This window comes from Bos indicus x Bos taurus, chromosome 7 (assembly GCF_003369695.1).
Source record: "Bos indicus x Bos taurus breed Angus x Brahman F1 hybrid chromosome 7, Bos_hybrid_MaternalHap_v2.0, whole genome shotgun sequence".
NCBI lineage: Eukaryota > Metazoa > Chordata > Mammalia > Artiodactyla > Bovidae > Bos > Bos indicus x Bos taurus.
Window position 1 is genome coordinate 92,770,747 of NC_040082.1, and position 19,543 is coordinate 92,790,289.

General features: G+C 47.6%; 1 protein-coding gene and 1 pseudogene across 1 annotated transcript; one reads left to right on the forward strand and one right to left on the reverse strand.

Moving 5' to 3' along the window:
* Positions 1-565: 565 nt before the first annotated feature.
* TNFSF14 (TNF superfamily member 14) lies at positions 566-5,274 on the reverse strand. Its single transcript, XM_027547463.1, has 4 exons — positions 4,935-5,274; positions 2,851-2,887; positions 2,532-2,573; positions 566-1,899 (listed from the first exon to the last, which is right to left on the reverse strand). Exons 1-4 carry the CDS (start codon positions 5,151-5,153, stop codon positions 1,472-1,474), a joined length of 726 nt encoding a protein of 241 aa, XP_027403264.1. The 5' UTR covers positions 5,154-5,274; the 3' UTR covers positions 566-1,471.
* An 8,449-nt stretch (positions 5,275-13,723) lies between these two features.
* Positions 13,724-15,653, forward strand: LOC113896339 (annotated as a pseudogene).
* Positions 15,654-19,543: the final 3,890 nt, after the last annotated feature.

The following is a 19,543-nucleotide window of genomic DNA, read 5'->3' on the forward strand; positions in this document are numbered from 1 at the left end:
GTGGCTGGGAAGAACTGGCTATGTGTGTTTGTCATTGTGAGGCTGCAAGTGTGTATGATGGGTGTGACCGTGATGCAGCATGTGGAAGTCTGACACGAGAAGCATTGCATCCCGTGTGTCATACGTGGTGTGACTGTACGGCCCAGTGTGGGTGACAGGCTGTGACAATGACTTGTGTGTGACTGTGTCGTATGTGGTTGCGATGCGTGTCTGTGACTGAGGCTTTGCTCTGCTGTCTAGGACTTCCAGGTTGTGTGAGAATCTGATGTTTGGTGTGTATGTGTCTATGGTTGTCAAGGAGTGGCTGATCTTGTGATTCTCTGGGATGCTGTAGCTGTGATGACAGTTTCTTTCTTTCACTTTTTATGCCTTTTCTCTTTCCTTTCACTCTTCCTTCATTTCTACCTTTTCTTTCTTTCTCTATCAATCCATCTTTCTTTTCTTTCACCCTTTCTTTCTACCTTTCTTTCACCCTTTGTTCCTGCCTTCCTTTCCACCTTTATTTCTTTTCTGTCTTTATCTATCCATCTTTCTCTTCTTTCCCCTTTTCTTTCTTTCCACCTTTCTTTAATTTTTCCTCCCTTCTCTCTCTTGCTTCTCTCACTCTCTCTTTCTCTCTTTTTCTTTTTCTCTCTAGAAACATTTTCTAAGTGCCTGTGCACCAGCCTCTGGCTTGGGTGCTGAAACAGCGGTGCTGGGTGTCAGCCAACCTGTGGATGATATACACTGGGAGCCAGAAACCAACCACAGAGGGAATATTTACACCAAGGAAATGGGTGTCCCCTCCTGGGACAGCTGGTTGTTGAACACCTCCCAGCACGTCCCTACGCCTGCTTCTCTGAGTGTAGCTTCATGGCCAGGCTGTGGTGTGGCCGCAAGCCCCATGGGTGGAACTTGGGTCATGACTATGACCATGGGTAGGGCTGGGCTGGGCTGGGCTCTCCAGGGTGGGTGATCCTTGAGGATAAATCCTCACCAACCCCCAGACTCCACCCACACTTGTGAGAGGGTAGAGGGTGTTAAGAAATTTTCTGTTCTCAGTCAACTCCCCGGACCCCAGTGTCCCACTTTAATCTGAATCAAAAGTATAAATACAATTTCCTGTCTTAGCCAACCACCACCACCATCACCATGTCCCTTTGATCTGAGTCAGAAGTATAAATAGCCACCCCTCACCCCTCCCTGAATATCAAGACCAGCTTTAGCCCCTGCCTGGGGGCTAACAGACCCCCTCAGTGCTGTCCACTGCAGAGCCTGCAGTCTCCTTTGGTCCTTCAGAGGTGCCTGCTGGTTCCTGGTGCAGCTGGGTTCTCGGCCTCGCTGGTCCCCACTGAGCTCTCCACCTGTCAAGTTTGGGTGTCCCCCAGGCCCGCTCTAAAAACCTCCGCTCGTGTTCTTCTGTGTCCAGAGGCATCCTCTGAGGTCTCTTACTTGTCGAAGACGCACGTTAGATTAGCCCCGACCACGTCCTTCACACCATGAAGGCCCCGAAGTAGGAGCGTGTGCCGTCATGGACTTGGATCACGCGCTCGCCGGGCATGCGTACCACCACCTCGTCCCCCACGTCCAGGTGGACCACTCCGCCCAGGAAGCTGCTGTCCCACCACACCTGGGAGCCGTCTGCTCTCCCGCACCGCGACCGCCGGTTGACCAGCAGCTCCACCTCCTCGGGGTAGCTGGCGGTGCGCTTGTAGAGCCCGTGGGTGATGGGCAGGCAGCCGGTCAATCCCTGGGAGCAGCCCGTACCACCCAGCTGCACCTTGGAGTAGATGTAGTAGTAGCCGGCCTGGGCAACCACCAGGGCCCCATCCCGGTAGCTAAGTCCCCTCAAGAAGGCCAGGCCCAGTTTCGTCTCCCACCGCAGCGGGCCTTCCCTGCTGGTCAGGCTGAAGTCGGCCCCTGTGGAGGGAGACAGAGCAGGGCTGGTGAGCGCACGTCTCCTGCTTGCAGTGGGACCCCAGGCCAGTCGCCAGCCCTCTCTGAGCGCCACCTTGCTCTGTGCTAGGCTTTAAATGTATGCATTCACTTTATCCTCACTTTACAGGTAGGGAAACTGAAGCACAGTAAGGGGCAAAATAACTTGCTTATCCTCCATCTTAACGCTTTCACCCCCTTCTTGCAGGTGGGGAAACCGAGGCACAGAGCAATCGATTCGCCCAAACTGTCAGAAATTGTTAAGTGGCAGAACTAAGGATTTAAGCAAAACACAGCATGGCCCAGCAGCCTTATAACCTCTGTATGCCTCAGTCTCCCTCTCTGGAAAATGGAGCTATGAACAGTCCTGGCTGAGGATCGAATGAATGAAGAGGTGGAAAGCCCATCACAGTGTGAGCCAGAGAGTAAGCACCCTACAAGGGTTTATTCAATAAATGAAATTAGAAATTCATGGACTCAGGCAGTGTCTGTGCTCTGGGCAGCTTTGAAGAACTAATGAATAAAGGAGTACTCAGCCACCATTGGGGTGTCTGTCTGGTCTCCCCAGGACCCACTGAACCCTCTTACCCCCTGCCAGGACTTGAGGGCCCCCTCACCTGTGAGGTGTGCTGCTGGTTTGTCTTGCTTGGGCTTCTGCTCTGGAGAGAGAGAATCAGAGGTCAGAGGTGAAGGTGGTGGTGGGGGGTAAAGGGCCAGCCTCCAGAGGGGTCATCTAGTCCACCTCCTGGTGTCAACCTCACCCTTTCCGGAGTGACCCAAACTTCTGCTTCTCCGGCCTGGGGGAGGGGCTTCCGTGGGGCTTGGGCCAGTTGTGCAAATTGCATTGGGCAATGGACTGAGTGAGGGGGTGGGGGCAGCATGGGAACCATACCGTCCCCTTCTGGTGGGGGGGAGGGGACCAGGACCCTGACTCACCTTGCAGCAGCTCCTCCCAGTGCTTCTCACTTTTGTCCTGAAAGTACAGAGCAGTCCCATGGTGAGGATCTGTGGGGCCCACGCCCTGGTATCACTCAGACTCGTGGCCAAGAGGCACACGCAGACCACGGGCACAGACATCGCCCTCCATTGACTCCAAGGCCACGTGCATGCCCTGCCTCTACTCCCTGCCACCCAGCAGGCTCTTAACCAGCCAGTACCTCAGTTTTCCCCTCTTGTAAATGGACACATGGAAAACGCCTGGTTTGAATTACCATGTGGAAAGTGTATTACAATGCCTGGCACAGAGCAAGCGCTATAGAAGTGTTTATTACATAAGTGCTAGGGAACTCAATCCCTGGATCAGGAAATGGCAACCCACTGGAGAAGGCAATGGCTAATCCCTGGAGAAGAAAATGGCAACCCACTCCAGTATTCTAGCCTGGAGAATTCCAGGGCCAGAGGAGCCTGGCAGGCTACAGTCTATGGGGTTGCAGAGTCGGACAGGACTGAAGTAACTTAGCACACACACCCACAGAAGACACACAGTCACCTGAATGGCTGGACACTTGTACATAAATGCAAACACATGAATACAGACACGAACACAGACCTGGACACACTGACAAGACACACATGGAGGCAGATACACGGGTGCAGGGTTTACAGATTCACCTGGGTCTGCGCATACAGAGACCCAGTAACAAAGACAGACAACGTCAATACACAGGCTGTAGATGAGTGAGGAAGTAGCTGTGTTGGTACACGTGTGTGGGATAGCAGCACAGGTCCAAGTGGGCCTGTGGCCATCAGGTCCAGCCACGAGGAGGAAAAGGACCCGGAAACAAAAAAGGCCGAGACTGCATGGGGATGGCATGGGACATACAGACCTACAGGTGTGGCAGAGACATCCATGGTCATAGGAAACGGATGCAGAGAGACATGCGCACAGACTGAGACAAGTGGCTTAGTGAGAGCCCTGATAGTGGTGATCAGGGTACTGCTGATAATGACTAGCTAGGTCAGGGGCTTCCATGGTGGTCCAGCGGTTAAGACTCTGAACTTCCAATTTAAGGGCGAACGTCTGACCCCAGTGCTGTGCGACGTGGCCAAAAAATTTTTTTTAATTAAAATATTTTTAAAAGTGGTCAAACTGAGGAATCAGATAAATATTTTAAAAACAAACAAACAACTAGCCATGTCAGGATGGCGGTTCTGGGGGCTACAGACAACACAACTGTTTTATAAAACATTAAGCTTCCTAGAGGTATGTGTGCTTAGTCGCTTCAGTTGTGTCTGACTCTTTGCAACCCCATGGACTGCAGCCCACCAGGCTCCTCTGTCCATGGAATTCTCCAGGTGAGAATACTGGAGTGGGTTGCCACTGCCTCCTCCAAGGGATCCTCCCGACTCAGGGATCGAAATTGAATGTCCTGTGTCTCTTGCATTGGCAGGTAGATTCTTTACCACTGAGGCACCTGAGAAGTCTGCTCCTAAACACCTAGGTTTTGTTAGTTCCCATCACTAGAAGAAATTATAATTATGTGATGCCATTGCAGTATTTATATACAAATCAATATGTTGTTTGTACATCTTAAACTTACACAATGTTCTATGTCAATTACATCTCAATTAAAAAAAAGTCAGTTCCCATTTATTGAATGGCTTCCCTGGTGGCTCAGACGGTAAAGCGTCTACCTACAATGCAGGAGACCCGGGTTCAATCCCTGGGTCAGGAAGATCTCCTGGAGAAGGAAATGGCAACCCACTCCAGTATTCTTGCCTGGAAAATCCCAGGGGTGGAGGAACCTGGTAGGCTACAGTTCATGGGGTTGCAAAGAGTCGGATATGACTGAGTGACTTCACTTCACTTTGCCTGTGCCACACACACAATATTTTGTTTTATTCCCTATGGAGACTCTTATTATCATGCCCATTTCATGGATGAGGAAACTGAGGTCCCAGAGGTGAATTAGCTTGCCTGGGACTGCTCTTAGTCTGTCCTCCATCTTTGCACACACACACGTACAGATGCTCAGTGACATTGGCTTGGAGATCCCCACCCCCACCCCAGTGGTGCTTACCTGCAGCGGGGCACCAATCTCCTCTAGGCGCCAGTGCAGCTGCAGCAGGAACCAGCCCTGGACAGCCAGTCCAGCCACCAACAACAGCAGCATGAGGCCCAGTCCCAGCTGGGCAGCACTGCAGGGCTGTCTCCTGCGGCTGTGCCCCAGCCTCCTGAATGGGATGTCTGTCTGTCCATCCACCACGAACACCGAGGGCCTTGCAACTGTCTCTTCCATGCCTGAGTGGATGAGGCCCCAAGATGCTTGGGGTCTGGCTGGCCTGGCTGAATCCTTCAGGCCAGGAGAGAGGAAACCACGATTGCCCAACACGCCTGGGCTTCTCACACTGCCGACAGGCACTCGTGGGTCCCGGGGCTGCCTTTAGAGCTGGGGCTCGGCCCCTCCCCTTTCCCCCACACGCCCTCCTCTCCTTCCTGTCATCTCCCCACCCCCAGGCTGGCCCCATCTCACTCTCACTCAGAGCCTCTCACACTTTCCAGAGGCATCTGGAGACATGACTCAGGTGGGGACGGGAGACGAAAAGTCCCAGCTTTCCCTTCTGATGGCACCAACCACGTCGTTGCCAAGTGTTTGCTGAGCACCTTGGCATCATTCACTTGGTCACCAAATGTTTGCTAAGCACCTCCTGTGTCCCAGGTACTGTTCTAGGTTTGGGGGCACAGCGGCAAGCAAGAGAGACAGATGTCTGTGGTCTTAAAGTACTCCTATTCTAGCGGAGTGAGAAAGACCAGCGTAGTAAGTAAGAAAAGGCTATAGAGTGCTTGAAATGGTAATACGAGTGATGGGAAATGCCCACAAAGAGTGGTTTGTGTGTGTACATGTGTGTGGGTGTGATTATGTGTGTGCATGAGTGTGTGGATGTGTGTGTGTATAGTTGCAAGTGTGCACCTATGTGTGTAGTGTATGCATACAGATGTGTGCAGGTGCAAGTGCATGCCCATGCTTAAGTGTGCTTGTGTGTCTGTACACACTCCTGTGTGCATGCATGCAAGTTTTTTTTGTGTGTGTGGTTTGTTTTTAAGTATTTATTTATTTATCTGGCTGTACTGGGTCTTAGTTGAAGCATATGGGGTCTTTGATCTTTGTTGCGGCATTCGGGATCTTTAGTTGTGGTATGCGAACTCTTAGTTGCAGCATGTGGGATCTAGTTCCCTGTCCAGGGATCAAACCCAGGTCCCCTGCATTCAGAGTGGAGTCTTAGCCGGTGGACCACCAGTGAAGTCCCACTGAAACTCACAGTCAGAGGGTGGAACCACTATCCACTCAGCTAACTAAAGCCAAGTCCTGGGAGTCCTCCTGGACCTCTCCTCCATCCTGTCATGACGTTCCACCCTCAGCAAGCCCAATGGATTCAACCTCCGAGCCAGATCCCAAATCCAGCCACCCATTTCCATCCCCACCGCTACCACCCTAAGTGCTATAGACTATGTTTGTTCCTCAGCCCCTACATTGATGTGTGAATACCTCCAACGTGATAGTACTTAGAGGTGGAGCCTTGGGGAAAGGCTAGGGCACAAAGTTGGAGCCCTCCTGAACAGGATTAGTGCGTTTATAAGGGGAGTTGTAAGAGATATATGCTCTGTCTCCTTCTCTGCTGTGTGGGGACAGAGAGGGATGGAGGCCAGGCCAGCAAGAGGGCTTGCTTTGGAACTCAGCCATGCAGGCACCCTGGTCTCAGACTTCCAGCCTCTAGAACTGTGAGAAATAGATGTCTGTTGTTTAAGCCACTCAGTCTAGGGTAGCTTCTTATAGCAGCCCCAACAGACTAAAACCCTAAGGGACCCATCAGTTTTTGCTTGGACTGGTACAGTAGCTTCCCAGCTGGATACACTGCTTTACCTCATGCCATCTTATGACTCATTCTGTGCCTTCAAGCTAGTATGGCCTTGCTTATTTATTTCTTTTTTATTTTATTGTTGTAAATTCACACAGCATAAAATGAACTGTTTATTTATATTAAAAAAAATTTTTTTTGACCTTGCTGGGTGTTCACTGTGGTACTGTGGCTTCTCTGGGTGTGGCTCTTGGGCTCAGTAATTGTGGTGCACAGGCCTCTCTAGTTGCTGCTTGAGGGCTTAGGTGCCCTGAGGCCTTAGTTCCCTGACCAGGGATTGAACCTGTGTCCCCTGCAATGGAAGGCAGATTCTCAACCACTGGACCACCAGGGAAGTCCCAAAATGAATCATTTTAAAGCAAGCAACTCAGTCTATTTAGTACATTTACAGTGTTGTACAACACTATCTGGTTCAAAAGCATTTCAGTGTCTCAAAGGTAAACCTTACAACCATCAAGAAGTCATTCCCCAACTCCCCTACCCCAGACCCTGGCAACTATGAGTCCGCTTTCCTGCTCTATGGATTGACCTGTGTTGGGCATTTCAAAAAAAAAAAAAATGGAAACACACACTACGTGGTCTTTTGTGTCTGGCTTCTTTCACTGAGGATAATGTTTCCAAGATTCATTCACACTGTAGCGCGTGTTCAGTGCTTCACTCCTTGTTAAGGCTGAGTAACATTCCAGTGTGTAGATGAACCATATTTTGCTTATCCATTCACCCATTAATGGATATTTACATTATTTCCACCTTTTTGTTATTTTGAAAAATGCTGCTACGAACATGTGTGTGCATGTGTTTGGGTTCCAGGTCACAATTCTTTTGGGTATATACCTAGGACAGGAACTGCTGGCATCAGCCTTAAAAAAATAATTATAGTTTAATTTTTTGGTCACACTATGGGGCATGTGGGATCCTAGCTCCCCAACCAGGGATTGAATCCATGCCCCTTGCTGTGCAAACGTGAAGTATGAACCACTGGACCTCCAAGGAAATCCCCTGGCATCAGCTTTTAAACACTTCAGTCAACTCTCATCTCTTCCACTAAGTTGTGTCTGATTCTTTGTGACTCCATGAACTGCAGCATGCCAGGCTTCTCTGTCCCTCACTATTTCCTGGAGTTTGCTCAAACTCATGTCTGTTGAGCCAGTGATGCCAATCAACAATCTCATCCTCTGTTATCCCCTTCTCCTCTTGCCCTCCATCTTTCCCAGCATCAGGGCATTTCCAAAGAGTCAACCCTTCATATCAGGTGGCCAAAGTATTGGAGTTTCAGCTTCAACATCAGTCCTTCCAATGAACACCCAGGACTGATTTCCTTTAGGATAGACGGGTTGGATCTCCTTGCAGTCCAAGGGACTCTCAAGAGTCTTCTCCAACACCACAGTTCAAAAGCATCAATTCTTCTGTGCTCAGCTTTCTTTATAATCCAACTCTCACATCCATACATGACTACTGGAAAAATCATAGCCTTCACTAGATGGACCTTTGTTGACAAAGCAATGTCTCTGCTTTTGAATATGCTGTCTAGGTTGGTCATAACTTTCCTTCCAAGGAGTAAGCGCCTTTTAATTTCATGGCTGCAATCACCATCTGCAGTGATTTTGGAGCCCCCAAAAATAAAGTCTGACACTGTTTCCACTGTTTCCCCATCTATTTACCATAAGTGATGGGACCAGATGCCATGATCTTAGTTTTCTGAGTGTTGAGCTTTAAGCCAACCTTTTCACTCTCTTCTTTCACTTTCATCAAGAGGCTCTTTAGTTCTTCTTCACTTTCTGCCATAAGGGTGGTGTCATCTGCATATCTGAGGTTATTGAGATTTCTCCCAGCAGTCTTGATTCCAGCTTTTGCTTCTTCCAGCCCAGCATTTCTCATGATGTACTCTGCATATAAGTTAAACAAGCAGGGTGACAATATACAGCCTTGACGTACTCCTTTTCCTATTTGGAACCAGTCTGTTGGTCCATGTCCAGCTCTAACTGTTGCTTCCTGACCTGCATATAGGTTTCTCAAGAGGCAGGTCAGGTGGTCTGGTATTCCCATCTCTTTCAGAATTTCCACAGTTTATTGTGATCCACACAGTCAAAGGCTTTGGCATAGTCAATAAAGAAGAAATAGATGTTTTTCTGGAACTCTCTTGCTTTTTCTTTTTTTTTTTTGTTTCTAAACTGCAATTTATTCTTTTTTTAAATTTTTTTTAAATTTTATTTTATTTTTAAACTTTACATAATTGTATTAGTTTTGCCAAATATCGAAATGAATCCGCCACAGGTATACCCGCGTTCCCCATCCTGAACCCTCCACCCTCCTCCCTCCCCTCCCCTCCCTCTGGGTCGTCCCAATGCACCAGCCCCAAGCATCCAGTACCGTGCATCGAACTTGGACTGGCGACTCGTTTCAAACATGATATTATACATGTTTCAATGCTATTTTCCCAAATCTCCCCACCCTCTCCCTCTCCCACAGAGTCCATAAGACTGATCTATACATCAGTGTCTCTTTTGCTGTCTCGTATACAGGGTTATTGTTTCCATCTTTCTAAATTCCATATATATGCGTTAGTATATTGTATTGGTGTTTTTCTTTCTGGCTTACTTCACTCTGTATAATAGGTTCCAGTTTCATCCATCTCATTAGAACTGATTCAAATGTATTCTTTTTAATGGCTGAGTAATACTCCATTGTGTATATGTACCACAGCTTTCTTATCCATTCATCTGCTGATGGACATCTAGGTTGCTTCCATGTCTTGGCTATTATAAACAGTGCTGCGATGAACATTGGGGTACACGTGTCTCTTTCCCTTCTGGTTTCCTTGGTGTGTATGCCCAGCAGTGGGATTGCTGGATCATAAGGCAGTTCTATTTCCAGTTTTTTAAGGAATCTCCACACTGTTCTCCATAGTGGCTGTACTAGTTTGCATTCCCACCAACAGTGCAAGAGAGTTCCCTTCTCTCCACACCCTCTCCAGCATTTATTGCTTGTAGCCTTATGGATTGCAGCCATTCTGACTGGTGTGAAATGGTACCTCATAGTGGTTTTTCGATGGTCCAGCGGATGTTGGCAATTTGATCTCTGGTTCCTCCGCCTTTTCTAAAACCAGCTTGAACATCTGGAAGTTCTTTGGAACTCTGCATTCAAATGGGTATATCTTTCCTTTTCTCCTTTGCTTTTCACTTCTCTTCTTTTCACAACTATTTGTGAGGCCTCCTCAGACAGCCATTTTGCTTTTTTGCATTTCTTGGGGATGGTCTTGATCCCTGTCTCCTGTACAATGTCACAAACCTCCATTCATAGTTCATCAGGTACTCTATCAGATCCGGTCCCTTAAATCTATTTCTCACTTCCACTGTATGATCATAAGGCATTTGATTTAGGTCATACCTGAATGGTCTGGTGGTTTCCCCCACTTTCTTCAATTTAAGTTTGAATTTTGCAATGAGGAGTTCATGATCTGAGCCACAGTCATCTCCTGGTCTTGTTTTTGCTGAATGTATAGAGCTTCTCCATCTTTGGCTGCAAAGCATATAGTCAATCTGATTTCAATGTTGACCGTCTGGTGATGTCCATGTGTAGTCTTCTCTTGTGTTTTTGGAAGAGAGTGTTTGCTATGACCAGTGTGTTCTCTTGGCAAAACTCTATTAGCTTTTGCCCTGTTTCATTCTGTATTCCAAGGCCAAATTTGCCTGTTACTCCAGGTGTTTCTTGACTTCCTACTTTTGCATTCCAGTCCCCTATAATGAAAAGGACATCTTTTTTGGGTGTTAGTTCTAAAAGGTCTTGTAGGTCTTCATAGAACCTTCAGCTTCTTCAGCATTACTGGTCGGGCCATAGACTTGGATTACTGTGATATTGAATGGTTTGCCTTGGAAATGAACAGAGATCATTCTGTTTTTGAGATTGCATCCAAATACTGCATTTCAGACTCTCTTGTTGACCATGATGGCTACTCCATTTCTTCTAAGGGATTCCTGCCCACAGTAGTAGGTATAATGATCATCTGAGTTAAATTCACCCATTCTAGTCCATCTTAGTTCGCTGATTCCTAGAATGTCGATGTTCACTCTTGCCATCTCCTGTTTGACCACTTCCAATTTGCCTTGATGCATGGACCTGGCATTCCAGGTTCCTATGCGATACTGCTCTTTACAGCATCGGACCTTGCTTCTATCACCAGTCCCATCCACAACTGGGTGTTGTTTTTGCTTTTGCTCCTTCCCTTCATTCTTTCTGGAGTTATTTCTCCACTGATCTCCAGTAGCATACTGGGCACCTACCAACTGGGGAGTTCATCTTTCAGTGTCCTATCTTTTTGCCTTTTCATACTGTTCATGGGGTTCTCAAGGCAAGGCTACTGAAGTGGTTTGCCATTCCCTTCTCCAATGGACCACATTATGTCAGACCTCTCCACCATGACCCATCCATCTTGCGTGGCCCCACATAGCATGGCTTAGTTTTATTGAGTTAGACAAGGCTGTGGTCCGTGTGATCAGATTGGCTAGTTGTCTGTGATTGTGGTTTCAGTCTGTCTGCCCTGTGATGCCCTCTCTCAGCGCTTACCGTCTTACTTGGGTTTCTCTTACCTTGGACGTATATCCCTTCAGGGCTGCTCCAGCAAAGCGCAGCCACTGCTCCTTACCTTGGACATGGGGTATCTCTTCACGGCCGCCAGTCCTGACCTTGGACATGGGGTAGCTCCTCTCAGCCGCACTTGGGTTTCTCTTATCTTGGACATATATCCCTTCGGGGCTGCTCCAGCAAAGCGCAGCCACTGCTCCTTACCTTGGACGTGGAGTAGCTCCTCTCGGCTGCCGCTCCTGACCTTGGACGTGGGGTAGCTCCTCTCGGCCGCCCCTGCGCCGTGCAGCCTCTGCCCCTGCGCCGTGCAGCCTTCACCCCTGTGCCTCGTAGCCGCCGCCCCTGCGTCGCGCAGCTGCCGCTGTCCAGTTCTCACATCCGTACAAAGCTTCCAATGACCTCATATTGAGCTTATGAGGGTTGACGGATTGTGGCCCGTGGGCAGAGTCAGCCCAGGCTTATATTTCTGTACAGCCACAGGAGTTGCTCTCAGGGGACTCATACTTTAGTGTCCTGGAGTCACAGATGAGGCACCTTCCTCTGGTCCCTGTTCCCCCCTTTGCTTCCAACTGGCTTCCTAAATGGCAGCCAACACTCACCACTATCCAGGCTTCGTAGCTGATTGTGTTGCAGGGAAGAACTGATTCTGCCTCAGTTGTCTCATCTGGGTGAGCTGGCAGGACCTGTGACTTGCTTTTGGAACCGTGACTTGCTTTTGTTCTTATAATCATACGTTATGGACTGACTGCCTCAGAGGATCCTACCCCTCTGCCTGACTTGAACTAAAGTGCCTTTGTTTAGCTCACAGAGAGATAATCTGACCCTGCCCACCTGTGAATGGCTGTAAGAAAAGAAGAAATTAACACACCCCGTCCTACTTTGCAAGATAAATGGTCTTTTTACTTTACTTCCTCACCGTCTCTCCCTCTCTGTTTAGATAAAAGAACCTGGCATCCAGACCCCAACAAGATGGTTACCTTGAGACATTAGTCTGCCATCTTCGGGGTCAGCCAGTTTTCCGAATAAAGTCATGTTCTTTGCTTCAACACCTCTTATGGTTAGTTGGCCCATCATGTGGTGAGCAGAGCAAGCTTGGGCTGCGTAATCATCACATGGGCTGCCACCTACATGTTGGTGTGTCTTCTGTTGGCAGTTACTAGGCATTGACTGGGTGCATCTGATTCTGGGGGTTGGTGACTCAGCATGTTGCTTCAACTCCGGCCAGCTCACCCAGATGAGACAGCCCAGACTTGGGAAAGAGAGGTTGGCTGGAAACTGGGCATCACTGGAGCAGAGAGAAACTGGCCTTGGTGGTCATCCCACACCCTCTCCACTCACCTGGATCTTGTCTACTAAAAAAGATGCACAACGTGAGAGTTGTAAGTTAAGTTTCATTTGGGATAAAATGAGGACTGCAACATAGGAGACAGCACCTTGGATAGCTCTGAGAGACTGCTTCAAAGAGCAATCATCAAAGAAGGTCAATATATAAGATTTTGGTGAAGGGGGAGTTCAGTGCCGTCAAGCACTCATTTCACATGAGGTTTTCTGCTAGTCATGAGGAGCTGATGTCATCATGAAGGGATTTAGTGCTTTTCTAGATATAAGTCAAGAATCCACCTGCAATGCAGGAGACCCGTGTTCGATCGCTGGGTCAGTAATATCCCCTGGAAGAGGAAATGGCAACCCACTCCAGTATACTTGCCTGGGAAATTCCATGGACAGAGGAGCCTGGAGGGCTAGAGTTCGTGGGGTCACAAAAAGTTGGACACAACTAAGAAACTCTCACTCACTCTCTAGATGTGAGGAGATATAAGGACTGGGGTCATGAAATCAGTTTCTGAAAATATCTGACTATCTAAAGACCTGTCCCACCAGTTTCTCTGGAGCACAGAGGGCCTCACTCTCACCCTGAACTGCCTTCAAGGCATATTGAGAGTCAGCAACTGCAGCAGCACAGGATTCCATCTCTGCAGAGGCAGGTGGCAAATGCCCTTGGCAAGTGCCAATTTGTAGCTGACAATCTCCAAGCCTCAGGCCCATCACTCTTCATCCAGAGAATGTCTCCAGCAGCTGGACAGGAATCCTGTCTTCCAACCCTGGATGGCCCATCCCAAGCAAATGGGGCATAAGGCAGGCTGGAAGCATCCTTCGTTTTATGAATACCTTCTTAATAGCCTTAATTTTATCTCTCGGCCCTCAAAGACTAAAATATTTACTGTATAGCCCTTTGAGGAAGGGCTGTCCCCTGAAGTAAGAATATACATTAAGGGGACTTCTGGTGGTACAATTGTTAGGACTCCATGCTTTCACTGCCGAGGGCATGCGTTCAATCCCTGGTCAGAGAACTAAGATCCCCCATGGTGCCATGATGTATCACATCATCACCCTCCTCGGGGAGGACCTCGAGAAGTTCAAGGCCCTTGAGAGTGACCCTGCAGATAGGCATCAAGGCTGCAGGGCAAGCTGTTGAAGGCACACCATTACACAACATCAAGCTGATCTGGGGGAGCAGCCCTCATCTCCTGCATTCTTTGGTCTTAGTTGCCGCACGTGGGATCTAATTCCCTGACCAGGGATCGGCCCCAGGCCACCTGCATTTGGAGTTCGGAGCCTTAACCACTGGACCCCCAGGGAAGTCCCTCAGCATCATATTTTATGACCCTTACTTGCAGGGCAGGATTGAGCAGTCCCTGGGCCTGCAGATGGTCTATGTCCCTCAGGACTTAGTGTTATCAGAACGGTCTCCTTGTGATCTCCTTGCACTATAATCTCAATGGACATAACCACCACCTCATCAGTGACTTTACTATAAAGCAGGTGGTCCTATATTACTGACACTAATGAATTCATGGTGGAAGTAGACTAAAAGGCATCCTTTTTTTCAAGCAAGTTGGTGTTTGAGCAAGTTTGCGTAAAACGCTTTCTATGTAAATCAGCTCTTCAGGTTTTCTGTTGCGTTAAGGGCTCTGCATTTCCTCTCTTTAAAAACGAAAAAGATTATATCTACTTATTTAATTTATTTTTTGGCTGCACTAGGTCTTTGTTGCTGCACTCGGGCTTTCTCTAGTTGCAGCGAGTGGGGGCTACTTTTCATTGTATGGCGAGGGTTTTTCATTGTGGTGGCTTCTCTTGTTGCAGAGCACAGACTCTATGCACATGGGCTTCAGTGGTTGCAGCTTGTGGGCTCCAGAGTGTAGGCTCTGTAGTTGTGGTGCACAGGTTCAGTTGTTCCATGGCATGTGGAATCTTTCCAGGCCAGGGGTTGAACCAGTGTCTCTTGCATTGCAAGGAGGATACTTAACCACTGGACCACCAGAGAAGGCCTCTGCACCCCCTTCTTGCTGTCAAAATAACTTTATCATGATAGTGTTCCACTGGTCGACCTCAGCACCAGTAGGAGCTAGCAGACAGCCTCACTGGTCATCTGTCTGCTTGGGTTTCGTACACTGGCTTAGCACAATGTTTGGTAGAACATCACTGACCAGAAAACATGGATGTCACATCCCTAGAAACAAAAACCATAGTAGTTCCGTTCCCAATGTGTACCTTAATTTTTTTTTCTGTTTGTGTTTTAATTTTTCAAGTAAAAATAATACTGACTTTCAGTAAAAAAAAAATACTGACTTTTCACTTGGCTGTTCTGGTTTTAAAGGATGAGCTATAGGCTGTGTGTTTTCCTCTACCAACACAGCGCTTATGAAATACTTTTGTACCATGAGTAAAATTTGAGGTGTTTTGGGGAAAAAAAAAAAAAAGAGCAGATGAGGTATGGAGCATCCCTAGTGAATGAGACACTTGAGGGACGGGTGGATGAGACATCCTTAGGTCTAAACCTCAAGGAAGGCAGGATAGAGGGGTGGCCCTTGGTTGTGCACTGGTCGGAGCCTTACAGCTTTGCTCAGGGTCCTTGAAAGATCTCTCATTTGTACACCTCCCACAGCATGGTAGAGTGAGCAGAGACCTACCTGGCAATCACAAGTTGCATCCCAGAAGGTTTAAGAAATTGTGTGAATCAGGAGTTCTTGGTCACATCAGCAGCCTGGTCCATATACAGCAGCAAGAAATTCATCCAGAGTGTGGTGCTGCCACTGCAGATGCCCGCCAGGCATCATGGGCAGGGTTGCAGGATGATTTCCTGCAGCCAAGGGAGGGACCAGCTCTTGGAGGGCATCCTGGTTATCCACAACCTCTCCACAGTGGCACAGCCTCCCCAAGTTCCCTCTCCCAACAAACCCGCAAAACACAGGGATGATCCAGAACACCCCCTACAAGTGATAGCAGAGAGTGACAAAAGGTAATCCTTCAGATACACCTGGGACCAGGTGAAAAATAGATGAACTTTTCCAAAGAAGACACAGAGATAGCCCAAAAAGCACATGAAAAGATGCTCAGTATCACTAATTATTAGAGGAATGCAAGTGAAAACTACTGTGCGGTATCCACTGGTTAGAATGTCCATCATCAAAAAATCCATGAAGAATAAATGCTGGAGAGGGTATGGAGAAAAGGAAACCCTCCTACACTCTTTGGTGGGAATGTAAATTGGTACAGCCACTGTGGAGAACAGTATGGAGATTCTTTAAAAAAAACTAACAATATAGCTTACCATACAATCCTGCAATTCCACTCCTGGGCATATATCTGGAGAAAGCTATAATTTGAAAAGATACATGCACCCAATGTTCATTGCAACGCTATTTACAATAGCCAGGATGTAGAAGCAATCTAAATGTCCATTGACAGATGAATGGATAAAAAAGATGTGGTACATATGTACAATGGAATATTACTCAGCCATAAAAATAATAAAATAATGCCATTTGCAGCAGCATGGATGGACCTAGAGATTGTCAGACTGAATGCAGTAAGTCAGACAAAGACAAATATCTCAGGATATCACTTATATGTGGAATCTAAAAAAGATGGCACAAATGAACTTATTTACAAAGCAAAAATAGAGTCACACATGTAGAAAACAAACATATAGTTACCAGGGAGGAAAAAGAAGGGAAGGATAAATTGGGAGTTTGGGATCAACATACACACTAGTATGTAAAACAGATAACTAGTAAGGACCTACTGTATAGCACAGGGAACTCTTCTCAATACTCTGTAATGAATGACCTATATGGGAATAGAATCTAAAAAAGAGTGGGTATATGTATACATATAACTGATTCACTTTGCTGTATACCTGAAACTAACATTACATTGTAGATTAACTCTACTCCAATAAAATTTTTTTAAAAAATTGATCATGTCGGGGTCAACTGTTTGCTCTGGGGCTTCCCTGGTAGCTCAGCTGGTAAAGAATCCACCTGCAATACAGGAGACCCTGGTTCAATTCCGGGGGCAGAAAGATCCACTGGAGAAGGGATATGCTACCCACTCCAGTATTCTTAGGCTTCCCTGGTGGCTCAGCTGGTAAAGAATCCTCCTGCAATGTGGAAGTCTTGGGTTCGATCTCTGGGTTGGAAAGACCCCTGGAGAAGGGAACAGCTACCCACTCCAGTATTCTGGCCTGGAGAATTCCATGGGCTGTATAGTCCATGGGGTAGCAAAGAGTCGGATGCAACTGAGTGACTTTCACTTTCAAGAGAAAAGGAATTTGACAGTCTTTTTAACTGATTCTGTACATAGGCACCATGGATGTTGCAGAGTTAAAACTACAAAAGAGCTGGAGGCATGGGCAAATTGAAGATGTGATATGCTTGTGGAAGCAAGGAAGATTAGGACGTGGTTTAGTAACAACTTCTGTTATTGTGTGTTAAGTTTTTCATCTGTGCATCAGTCACCAAGAAGTCCTTTATCTGTTCCTTGGGCATAGCAGGTCCTGGACACCTTGCTCTAAACTTGGCATCAGGGGAGACACAGAAGATGGCGAAGGAATAGGACAGGGAGACCACTTTCTCCCCAAAAATTCATCAAAAGAACATCTGAACGCTGAGCAAATTCCACAAAACAACTTCGGAATGCTGGCAGAAGACATCAGGCGCCCAGAAAAGCAGCCCGTTGTCTTTGAAAGGACATAGGACAAAATATAAAAGATAAAAAGAGAGACAAAAGAGGTAGGGACAGAGATCCATCCCAGGAAAGGAGTCTTTAAAAAGAGAGAAGTTCCCAAACACCAGGAAACACTCTCTCCGGCGGGTCTGTGGCTAGCCTTGGAACCTCAGAGGGCAACATAACTGGGAGAAAAAATAAATAATTAAAACCCACAGATTACCTACCTAATAGAAACTCCAAGCGGAGCAGTAGCCCAGATGCTGCATCCCCCACTAGCAAGGGGGGGCTGGACAGATTGGTGCGGCTGCATTGGTTAGGGTAAAGACCTGGCCTGAATGCCCCAAGGGCAATCTGAGGGAACTAGCTTGAGATAGCAACCCAGACTGTGGGATAGCTATCCCGTGAAAAGCCCTAACCTAAGACTCCACCAGGCCCGCTCTCAGAACAAAGGACTGAGCAGAGCTAGCCGGCTGCGGCCGGGCCCATCCCCTGCTGGAGACAGGCAGGTGAGGGCAGCAATAGCTGGAAGAGGGCAATTGCGGCCCCAGAGAGGCATCCTATACCAAACTGCAAGCAAAGTTCGTTGCTAACCAAAACTTCTTGGGATTCTGGACGGTCGACATCCGCCGGGAGGGTCGCAGCCAGAGATCAGCTACCCAGAAGAGACACACAGCATGCCTGAGAAGGCGCGCCCGTTGTACACCCAGAAAACCAAGCGGCTGGGACGGGGGAGGTGATAAGATGCGACTGCGCTTGACAAGCACCTGGTCACCTGAGCTACTCGGACCGAGGAAGGGCACAAAACGCAGGCCCAACCAAGTCTGTGCCTTTGTGGAGTACCCGAGTACCTGAACCTGAGCGGCTTAGACCTGGGAAGTGCACGCAACCCAGGGCCCGCATCAGACAGTTCCCAGCAGAGCAACCTAGAGCCTGAGCAGCGTAGACTGGGAAAGCACACATGCCGGGAGCCGGTGTGGGGCGGGGGAGGCAAACCCAGTGTGGCTGAAACACTGCAAACACTCCCCACAGACACCAGTGATATTTGTTTGCAGTGTTCCTCCCTCCCCACAGCACAACTGAAAAAGTGAGCCTAGAAGAAGTGACCGCCACCGCCCCCCTTGTGTCAGGGCAGAATTTAGACACTGAAGAGACCAGCAAACAGAAGAAGCTAAAATAAACAGAGGGAGCCCCTTTGGAATGACAGGTGCAATAGATTAAAAGCCTGTAGTTAGCACCGACTACATAAGAAGGGGCCTATAGATCTTGAGAAACATAAGCCAGATCAGGGAACTATCTGAAAATGAACTGACCCCACACTGTCCGCAATACCTCCAGAGAAAGTCCTAGGTATATTTTTACTATTATCGTTTTTAAATTAAAAAAATTATTTTAAGTCCTCTATTACTCCTTTAATTTTCATTTTTATAACCTACTATTACTTTGCAAAGAGAAAAAAGACCCTATTTCTTAAAGCAAACTTTATATATATATATATATATATATATATATATATATCAGATCAGATCAAATCTGTCGCTCAGTTGTGTCCGACTCTTTGCGACCCCATGAATCGCAGCACGCCAGGCCTCCCTGTCCATCACCAACTCCCGGAGTTCACTCAGACTCACATCCATCGAGTCAGTGATGCCATCCAGCCATCTCATCCTCTGTTGTCCCCTTCTCCTCCTGCCCCCAATCCCTCCCAGCATCAGAGTCTTTTCCAATGAGTCAACTCTTCGCATGAGGTGGCCAAAGTACTGGAGTTTCAGCTTTAGCGTCGTTCCTTCCAAAGAAATCCCAGGGCTGATCTCCTTCAGAATGGACTGGTTGGATCTCATATATTATAATTTTTGTGACTTTGTTTTTTTTCTTTATAGTGTACTTTTGAGAATCCAACCTCTACTCTAGATATTTAATCTTTGCTTTTTGGTATTTGTTATCAATTTTGTACCTTTAAGAACCCAATATTCAGTACCCATTTTTACTTGGGAGCAAGATTACTGGCTTGACTGCTCTCTCCCCCTTTGGACTCTCCTTTTTCTTCACCAGATCGCCTTTATCTCCTCCCTCCCCCTGCTCTTCTCTACCCAACTCTGTGAATCTCGTTGTGTGTTCCGGACTGTGGAGAACACTCAGGGAACTGATTACTGGCTGGATTTGTCTCTCTCCTTTTGATTCCCCG

Bases quoted from the DNA above. Each gene is read 5' to 3' on its own strand.
- TNFSF14 (XM_027547463.1), bottom strand. From the start codon at position 5,153: ATGGAAGAGACAGTTGCAAGGCCCTCGGTGTTCGTGGTGGATGGACAG. The intron at 2,574-2,850 runs GTGAGTCAGGGT...CTCTCTCTCCAG, and splicing joins CTGGGAGGAGCTGCTGCAAG to AGCAGAAGCCCAAGCAAGAC. The intron at 1,900-2,531 runs GTGAGGGGGCCC...CTCCCTCCACAG, and splicing joins ACCAGCAGCACACCTCACAG to GGGCCGACTTCAGCCTGACC.